Source organism: Crocodylus siamensis, chromosome 2 (assembly GCF_052110815.1).
Source record: "Crocodylus siamensis isolate JL-2025a chromosome 2, ASM5211081v1, whole genome shotgun sequence".
NCBI classification, from domain to species: domain Eukaryota; kingdom Metazoa; phylum Chordata; order Crocodylia; family Crocodylidae; genus Crocodylus; species Crocodylus siamensis.
In genome coordinates, this window is record NC_143396.1 from 145,740,334 (window position 1) to 145,750,910 (window position 10,577).

Consider the following 10,577-nt stretch of genomic DNA (forward strand, 5'->3'; position numbering starts at 1 on the left):
TAGTCATGTATCCAGTTTACCATACTTCTGTCTAGTCTGTATTTCCTCAGCTTGTTAATGAGAATATTATGGGAGACGGTATCAAAACCCTTCCTAAAGTCAAGGTGTATCCATAACCACTGCTCTCCCCCCATCCACAGAGCCTGTCACCTTCTGGCAGAAGTAAGGTTGGTCAGGGGCTAATAAGTGATGCAGGAAAGGATCAGGTGATAGTCAGATGGGAAACTCAGGAGAGAGTTCAGAAAGTAGTGCTAGTAAAGACCAAGTTAAATGAAGGACCCTTTTAGTGAGTGGGAAAACCAAACCACACTATAAGGCAAATTAAGGTGAAGGTGAGCAAATATCCAGCTTTACAAGTGTATAGATAGTACAATAATTGGTAGGATCTGGGGGAGCAGAGTCAGAAAGTAGTTCAGTCCTGATAAGTGATTATGAAAAAATGCACCTTCTTACAGGACAGATCTGCTCTTTGTATATGCAGAGGCATTTATATTTATGTTCAAGAAAAAATGTTTGTATTAAATTTTACTTCTTTATGAAATTATTAAATCATTTTTTCACAGAATTTTTTACTAAATTCCAATTGTTGAGCCAATCAGTAAAGTTTCTGAATCCCCCATTCACGCAATTGGATTACAAAATATTGCTAAGGCATAATTCACAGCCAGAACCTTTATAATTGGTGACGATGTGCAAAAAAAAAGGAAAGAACCCAGCTTCCTTTTTGGAATCCATAATTGTCTATATGATTTGTAAACTGTAATTTACATAAATTGTAAATTAACACATGTAACGTGAAAATTATTGCAAAATATTACGTATGTAAACCCACAATTAATTTTTTTCAGAAGTCAAACTTAGTAGGGGAAACACTTTAAAGTTGCCTCAACTGTCAGAAATTTCTGATTTGAAATTACATTTTAAATTCTTAGTTTGGTAATAGTAAATGCCTTGACTTGTTATGCCATTACCTTGGAATCTGCCACTTTGGACAAACCCAGTTCCAGGATGATCTGGTTAACTCGTTCTTTTTTTTTCTGTTCAGGCACAGAAGTCGGTAAACGAAGTGCTGCTGAGAACTCAAAATTTTCTCTCACTGTCAGGGTCCCCATTACCACATCATTCTTAGGAGATACAAAAATGTTAGCTAGTTTTGGTTTCAAGCTCCATTTTTCCCTTTTTGACATCAAGATCATGCACTGCAAAGTTATAGTATTATAGTGGATGGCAGTGGCATTATGGTCTGTGGGGATTTCCCAGGACAGGGAAGCTCAAACCTAGGTAATCCAGGCCATATTTAGTGGGCAGAACTCCAAGACCAGGAAACTGCATCCCATGGATGCACAGAGTTTCATCATAGCAAGGAATCCAAGGCCATATTTGTCATGGATCTCCCTCAGAATTGAAAAATTTGACCCCCCCACAGTGGATGGGAATCCATTGCATCGAGGAATCCAAACTAATAGGATTCTCCAGGACTTCACTGAGAACCATTTCCCATTGGATATGGGGCTTTCCTGTGCCCTTTGTAGCTTGCTTTCCTTACATGATGATGGGAAAAGTGCTACTAGAATGTCCATCATTCCTCCTCATGTGGACAGGAGAATAAGAAAGGCATTAAGCACTGTTCTTCTGTTTGCCCTCTATCAATGGTGGATATGAACAAAATAATATCATGGCAAAAGATAAAAATCTGTTAGGATCAGTTTCTGATCTCTAGACCAAGTAAATGCATGGACTTTAACAGGATTACTTTGATTTGCATCCTTATTTCTAGGATCAGAATTTGGGCTTTACTGGCCAGAAAACATTTTCTACTAACTAGGACAATATTTGATTTTAAAACAGATTACAACAGGATCCTAAACTATCACTGTATGATGTCTGGCAAAGTATGAAGGAGTTTCTGTATTTTAAGTCTTTGAGGTTCAATAATTTATATTTTTTTAAATAAGAGAATGCAGATCACTTTACAAACTTCCAGACCTAGTATGGCTAATTAAAAAGCTGATCACTCTTTTTCCACCACAGTCCACCACAACATTTAATGAGCACAATGCCAGCTATAATTCCAATACTGGCCTCATTCTGAACAGGCTCTATTTAGATTACCTCCCCTCTAACCATAGTTGGGTTTTTTAATTATTTCCATAATATCGTATTTAGAGCCAAAATGAATCAACTGAAGAGTGTAACTTGAAGATGAAAGAGCAAAGCAGGAAACAGTAGAAAGTGAGTAACAGACAAAATGAAAAACACTTCTCTATAACCTAGGTTAATTTGTGAGTGCCTAGAGGGCACAACTGACCCTTAGTTCTGATTGAGACTGTAAGGCAAACTGAAAAGGTAAAAATAATACCTGTATAAAAAGAAAAAAATGAAAAAAATCAATAACCGTATATCATTTTCTTGCAAGATTTTACCAATCATCATATATATCCAAAAATAATTAGAAACAAAACAACTGAGACAGAAAAGAGGAAATAGTTTTAACATTGTTTTATGATCTTAGATATGCATACATATAAGTTCAAATTCAGGTCAAATCCAGATGGGAAATGTAAGAAGATGTCCAAAGCAATATACAAGATCAGTGGTTTTTAACCTTTTTTTATTTGTGGACCCCTAAAAAATTTTGAATGGAGGAGCAGACCCCTTTGAATGGTAAGTGTGGGTATTCACATAGTTTTGACTGATCATTATCAGCTTTCATGGACCTGTCATAGTCTGCAGATCCCCAAGGGTCCACAGACCACACAGGCTGAAAACCACTGTATTAGTGAGTGGACAAGACCATGCTGCATCTGTGGGATGAGGTGCTTGTTTACAATAGGAGACCAAAAAAAAGGAGCAATTCCACAAAATGTTGAAACCAGATGATGAGGGCCTTATGTCACTACCACAATACTGTAAATCTCATCACTGGCTGTTTAATCCAGAATTTGTCTCCAAAGTAGAAGACTGAAACATCAGGCTTATTTACCTGTATCACATATCCAGAAATACATTTAAAGTTGCGAGGCCGGGAAGCTCCATTTATCAAAATGTCTCCAGACAGCCCATGAGAATCTTTCCTTGCAGCTAATATATCTAATAGCCTAGAAAGAAGAAAAATCAGTCTCCCAAAAAGGGTTCTGAGGAGTAAGTCTTTCAAAGGCAGGGCAGGTAAAAGGTAAATTTGCCATACCAAACTAATTAGCATCATCTGGTGCATATTTTTATGCAGTTTCTGTGCTGAAAATATCACCCCAGATTCTCTCTTGTACTAACCTGCCCAAACCTCAAGCAAAAGACAACTTCTAAATCCCTGACTTTTTATCCCAGGTTTATAAATCTCAGATTTTTCATGAACCATTTGCAATCACGCTAGTATATTTGAACAGCTGAAGTCCTACCCTACGTATATTATCTAGAAAAGGTCCCAAAGCTTAGTTATGCATTATAAATGTGACACGTGTCACATTATAAATGTGATACATGCACTCCTAGCTATGTAGCTGAACATCAAAAAATCTGTTATAAGCATGGAAATTTGAATAGCTTTTGAGGTGAACAGTAATAGAATTTGGACATGCAAAGGCTATTGGATAGAAGCTATTTTTTACATGTGGCCTCTATTGATCTGTTTATCAATCGTAATAGTGTGCAGACATGTTTTCTGATTGTCATGATTTCTCTATATGAGGAATATGCATAAGGTAAAAGAAATCCTATTGTTGCCACAACACTTACGAAGACTTGCCACTGCCAGTAGGTCCCAATATTGCATTAAGCCCAGGTCTCATAATCCCACTGTAAAACAAAATCAGCATTTCCCAAATTAATTTTATTTTCATTTTGTGTGAAAATGAATTGCTTTAAAGGCCATTCCATTTTATTGTATTATTAAAACAAAATCATTGAGAAACTATTAAATATCCCTTACTGATGTATGTAACATAAACAAATACATGCCGATTTCAGAAGTGGATTTGTTTTTTATTCTGTTTTGTTTTTTACCTTAGTAAAAGGTTAGTATTTTTTCATGCTGTTGCTACAATTAATGCTTTTATCTTATAAATAGATAGTAAAATAAAAATAAAAGTTATACCTAGTTGTACACTAAGCACACAGCAACAGTTGGTTAACCCTTTTTTTAGACTGGACCCTGGACCACCCAGCCCTATTCTAAAGCAGAGACTTCTTAGAATAATTGTTTGGGCCTCGTAGATAGGATTATGAACACCTGATTCCTATAAGGGCTGAAGAAGCTCAGTCTGAGGAGTTTTATGTGGCTGGAGAAGAGCTGCCAGTAGGCAAACTCTGGAAAGTTACCTGGCTCAAAAGGAAGATACCTCTTGCATTTATGTAAAATTCTTTTATTTGGGTATTTTCTACCATTCAGTAAATGGTTTCCCAAAAATCAGGCCTCAATACATTATGGGAATGAGACTGACAAGATGGGGGAATAGATGCCCAGCCACTCTTTTAATGCTACTGGCATTCAAAGAAACTGCTACTCAGCTCCTGCCTAAAGCTTGATCTTTACTAGTGATTCCCAAACTTTGATCTGTGGGTTGCACACACTCCTTTCAGTCAGAAGTTTGATAAAAGAGTGTGTGCTGGTCTGTGAGAAGCATCAATAGTAAACAATGATTGAATGGTCAAAATAACTTGGGAAGTGTTGGACTCAACTACAAAATTTTGTAGGCATAGCTTTGTCAACCAGGTGTGTGGGGTGGGGGAGAGGAGGAGTGGGGGAATCCTGCCTGACATGGCTATGCTTGCAAAACTGATGGTGTAGATATACCTATACTGATGGTCCATTTATTTTCCTAGTAGCATAGCTAAACCATCTTCATGAATGACTCTGGCTATGTAGCCACTAGAAGATTTTACTGTGCTATACTGGCAGAAGGTTGATTGTGCAAATAAACCTTAAAGTCTCTTACGTGCTTCTGCTATTAGGAAAACGTAGACCCTGTAAATCTTAAAAGCTCTAAGCTGCTTAATACCTAGCTCTGGAGGGATTCACAAATTAAGTGGTGGGCTGCCTGTGGAGCCTGATCTCATAGATGTGTGCTCAGAGTATGTCTAACTTACAAAATACATGTACTCTTCTGAGAGGTGGAATACCCACATTCAAATTTGTCCTCTATATAATTTGGAATGGGAACTGTGAATGAAGGTCTCACCTCCCAGAACAGCTGGGCAATTGCATAAAAGGAAGTAAGCGCTTTCATGCTCAGTGTTTTGTGAACAAAGAGTGACCTGACTTAAGCGCCTATTCCAGAGGAAGATTCATAACTGTGTATTTGGAGTCAAGTACCTCACTCTCTTGGTCCCATCTTTCTCTTCAACATTTCCTATTGGCTACCTAGGCTCCTGTTTCTTTATGTGCCAGCCTAACTTCTTATGCATATAAAAGGAAGCCTGGACACCTAACTTGGAGCTGGAAAAGTCACTGGATGACAGAATATCTGTCCACTGTTGCAATACCTAAGTCTTCACTATGGACGTTCAGACCTTCCTGCACTGGAGAAGGCATCAGCAGCGTGTACACACTCCTTAATAAAAACTGGAAGACAAATTTAATTGACGGGTGCAACAACAAGAAGGGTATCTATGCAGTATTAAATAACTTTTTAAAACTAAATCTGAAAGTATGAATTTCAAAATTGTATTGCTGTGCAGTTATTTCATCTGTCATTCATCTGTTTGCTGAATGAGGTTTGTTAACCTCCTTGGAAAGAAAAGTTAAGTTAATATGCTTGATACTAAAATACATACTTGATGTCTTTCAAGATTTCTCTTTCAACAGTTTTCTGCCAACATAAAAGCCCAGTTTTCATTTTTACTTTGTAGCAGATGTTGTGAAAGGTCACAGTGGCTTGTGCAGGAAACTTCAGTGCCTCTATAGAGGCGTGATCATGTCCCCTTGAACAGCCTCTGACATTTGGTTCTAGCATCTGCTTGCGGCTATGGGACTCGCTCTCTGTCATTGTACAGGGAGATTATTGCTGCATATAACAAAGACACATTGCTATAAAATTTACCAAAAGCCTATCCATAACAAAACATCAATAGAAAAAGGGCTAAAATATCTTACATTTTAATATTTTATTATGGGATGAAACTACACTTACAGTAAAAATCATGGCGCTCTCTTAGCTTACTCTGAAAAATCCCAGCTACCCAATATCAGGAAGATTTAAGTTAAACATATGAAATTTGACTGTCATTATTTTACAGCTGCCATTGAAATACTTCCTGACCAACTGCAAGTTTCCTTTTTTTACAAAACTCAGCACCAGCATACTACTTGACACCTTTTTCCTCAAAGAATGATTCCGGTTCTGAAACTACCCTAAAACAAGGGTGGCCAACCTGTGGCATGGGCAACCTTTGTGTGTGGGATGTGACGGATCAGGGAGGAGTCAGGTGGCACAGCAGCAGATATGTCCAGGAGACAGAACAGGAGATCTAGTAGGGAGTACTAGGCAGGAAGCAGAAAACTGAGCAGGAGATCGGGCAAGGTAGCAGCATAAGGAGACGGACAGGTGCCTGGGGTGGCTGCTGCACACAGGAGCAGCAGTTACTTCTGGTTGCTACTTCTGCTGTGATTGCAATCACACAACTAGAGTAGATGCCAGTTTTTCACACAGCGTCCAGGGCGGTTGCCCCTGTCACCCCATCCTACTTGCACTACAGGGGTAAGGAGCACAGAGTAGGGAGGAGAAACCTAAGCAAGACGGGCAGAGGAAGGGGACTGGAGTGGCACTCCAGGAGGGTGTGGCACTAATTTGTGGCATGTTTGCCAAAAAGATTGGCCCCTGTTAAGCCAAAGCATTGATACAAACATCAAACAAAGTTATGTTTCAGGAAAAAGACAACACCAGATTTTCAAACATCTTCAAATCAAAGATACTTTCTATGTTATATATTTCTCTCTCTCTCTCTCTCCTTGGGCTCTCCAAACTCTTATTTGTATTATATTCAAGTAGCAGAGAATGAGAGAGAGTAAAACTGATGGCTCGGAGGGTAATACTAATTAGGAAACATTAAGCTTATATTAGTGATTCTCAGTCAGGGTACCATTGCAACCTGGGATGCCTTCACATCCTTTTACAGCTGCTGCAAGGTGCCACACAATGGTAGCATCATTTGGTGTGAAACATGATTCACAAGATAAACTCAAGAGATTTGAAACAGATATCCACAGTGTCCAAAACATTCTGACCTGCTGAGCACATCTACATGTTTATTAATGCAACTTAGATACTGCACATTTAGTTTAGTACTTCCTTAAGAAAGTACTAACTAAATACATGGTACCTAGAGTTACTGCGCAGTAGTGTCAGTACACAGTTAGTGATATTTATTGCACATTAGCCTAATAACACTGTGCAGTAGGCGATTAGTATGGTTTTCACCACAGTAGCATCATGGAATTATTAGGCTAATGCACAGCAAGCATCTTGTGTAGATGCACCCACTGCAGTGTTTCTGAAGTCTTTTGAGCAGAAGAATTGCTCTATCTTTTGTCTGTAGTCCAAAAATGGATGAAAACTAAGAGCTGGCACTTTCTAAGGAGTGCCTTGAGACTATCAAGAGGTGCTTTGAGTCTGAAAAGGTTGAGAGCCACTGGCTTATAAATGAATTCAGAGACCTCAAAGAAAGAAATCAGATAAGGCTTTGGGGGGTGTTTTTATTTTATTTAAATAATTGTAACTTTGCAGTTGATTATATGCTTTACTTGCCATCTTTTTTTTTTTTTTGCAAATTATCTATCTTCACTTGAAATGGGAACTAAATATTTCTAAAAGGGCAACTTGCTGTAAGGTCTGTGAATTTTTCTCACATCAAAACTATTATTTTTGTAACTTCTTGATGAATCAGGGCGCAAAGATAACTTGTCCTTTTGACCATCAAGTATACTGTCAATTTAAGATGAGAATTATATCTTTTGGGAACATTACAGGTGGAAGAAAACTAAAATCTTTTCAACTGGTAACTGCTAGTCTCCTATTGTTGGCCTAGTTCTATAATGGGTTTTCTCAAGCAGTTGGCACTTCTCTCAGTAATAACTTAGCATGCCTCAGATAAAGCCTTGAAATGAAACATAAGTTTCCACTTTTTCAAGCCAGTCACATAATTCTGCTTCATCATTACCCCCTCACTGGAGTATGACAGGTCACTAACTGAAGTTTTCACCTAACATGAAACCACTCCTCCATGTTATATGAATCTGCGATATCAAGTGACTGATACCATTATCACAAAATGCCCAAAATGGTATAGTTTTGGTTCAGCTGAAGACAGTCACCCACCCTTTTCATATATCTCCTCCCTTACAGAAATTGGAGGATGGGGAAAGGGGCTCTCCCATAGATAAATTCAAAAATCTTGGTCCAGGGGTGTTCATGTGCCTCCTGTGCCCATCAGCCCCATGTAGTACATTCTGCCTGGTGTACCCTGTTTGATTTCTCCCTCCCCTCCCCCCTTGGTACACTTGTTTTGAACCTGCGCCCCTCACACTTCTCCCTTTTTCTATTCGTCCCACTAATTCAGTGGGCAAACATCTCATGGCCCCCTTTCTTAACAGCAGGGGATAACTGCTGCTGTCTGGGCAGAAGTCCCACACTACTGATAGGTATCCAGGTTGTAGCCATATTGGTCTAGAAGCAAAAGGAGTCCAAACTTGTGGCAGAGGTAGCATCTTTTATTATGGTCTAATAAAAGATAGCACCTCCACCACAGGTTTTGATTCCGTATTACTGATATGCATTAAATAGGCCTTGTGGTGCGCTGTAGCAGCACCACCACGGACTGCTTTGCCATAAGCCAAAGGGGCGACAAATCCTTCACATTTCACCAAGGCAGTGCCTACACCTAACCATTGCTGGGCACTAGCCCCTGAAGCTTTGTAGCATTAAAGCCCTTCCTTTACAGGGCACCAGCCTAGCACTTTCACCACAGGATTTGCTGCCCCTGAAACCTTTTATGAAGTGTAACAAGAAGCCAGATCTCACATGGGGCACGTTGAACCCCCCGGTACTGCCCGCCTGCAACAGCGCTTTGGCTACTGTTGCACTGGCAGCCAGCGTGAGCACAGGGTACTCCCCTGGGCCCGCAGGCAGGCGGTCCATGTGTGTGGTCAGGGGCCCCTGCTTCACCCGCCTGGCGCGCCAGTCCGCGCGGCACCCACCTGCCTCAGGCACTAAGCAAGAGGCAGCGGGCGAGGATGGGGCTGGAGTGCGCGAGGGGCGGGGCCGCTGCGGAGAGGGGCTGCCTGACGCCCCGCCCCCTGCACTCACCTCGCGCCTTCAGGGCTGGAGGAGGAGGCAGCGGCGGCGGAAAGAGAACGTGAGATGCGCCTGCGCGGGGGTCGGGAACTGGTTGGAGAGAGGGGAAAACGCCGCACACTCGAGGCTGGAGCGTGAGCAGGTGGGGCGTGGGATTGTTGCTTCCCCGTTGTTTGCCCCTCCCACAAGATCTGCAGTGATTGGTTCGCAGCCCAGCTGGACAGTTTTCCCAGCCAATCCGCGCGCCCGTATGGCAGGGGCGGGGCGGTGAGGCGAGAGTAACTGGTTCAGGGAAGGGGTAGTGCGTGGTGGCTTATGGCAGCATGTGGCTGTTCAGCCGTGCAGCTTGCGGGTTTAGGGTCGCGTGTGTTTGTGTCCAATATGTGTTGCAGGCGCTAGCGGTTGGTACAATGGAAACTTCACCGAGGAGACATTTATCTCGGCGTTTTATGAGCAGAGGGGGCGCAGCGAAGAGCCGGCCTGGCCCCAGGCACCTCTCCCTGCAGAGTGAGCCCGGGGAATCCAGAAAGGTGGGGGGTGCCCTTGTACCCCACTTTGATTCCTGCCTGCTTCCACCTCGCGTGGTAACAAAGCTCCACTTGCACAGCAATGTGGGTTGCTTTTCACCCATGCCAATGCAGTTTAATTTGCTTCTGCTTGCACCCAAATTGCCTAGCACAGACCTGGGTCCTTAGCCTATTAGGCCCCTGCAAGAGGCTACATATAGTAATGTCATTAGCATGCTACTAACTGGTTAACCACAATTAATTTAGAGCAGCTACATGCACAAAGTATTTACCCCAGGTAAGAAATGACCAGCTACCAAAAGAAAAAGCAACAACAACCAAAATCTGAAAGTAATTTTTCTGAAGTGATACACCTGGGGAGGAACAACTGGCACCACACCTACAGGTTGGGGAGCTCCATTCTTGTCAGTACAGAGGCAGAAATGGATCTTGGAGTTGTCATTGACTCCAAGTTGAACATGGGCTGGCAGTGTGGGGATGCAGTCAGGAAGGCCAACCATACCCTGTCATGCATCCACAGATGCATCTCAAGCAGGTCCAAGGAGGTGATCCTCCCCCTCTATGCAGCACTGGTCAGGCCACAGTTGGAGTACTGCGTCCAGTTCTAGGCACTGCACTTCAAGAGGGATGTGGACAACATGGAGAGTGATCAGAGGAGGGCCACTCGCATTATCAGGGGGCAGCAGGGCAGACCTTATGAGGAGAGGCTACAGGACCTGAACCTGTTCAGCCTCCACAAGAGAAGGCTGAGAGGGGGTCTAGTGGC

General features: G+C 41.8%; 1 protein-coding gene across 1 annotated transcript in view; it reads right to left on the minus strand.

Annotated features, from left to right (window-relative positions):
- Positions 1-5,989, minus strand: part of LOC149870887 (broad substrate specificity ATP-binding cassette transporter ABCG2-like) — a 41,900-nt gene extending 35,911 nt beyond the window's left edge. The window contains exons 1-4 of the mRNA XM_090037049.1: positions 5,770-5,989; positions 3,733-3,792; positions 2,984-3,098; positions 972-1,124 (exon numbers count right to left, since the gene is read on the minus strand). Coding sequence (XP_089893175.1) covers positions 972-1,124; positions 2,984-3,098; positions 3,733-3,792; positions 5,770-5,981 — 540 coding nt within the window. The 5' untranslated portion in view covers positions 5,982-5,989. The remainder of the gene's footprint in view (positions 1-971; positions 1,125-2,983; positions 3,099-3,732; positions 3,793-5,769) is intronic.
- Between the last annotated feature and the right edge of the window lie 4,588 nt (positions 5,990-10,577).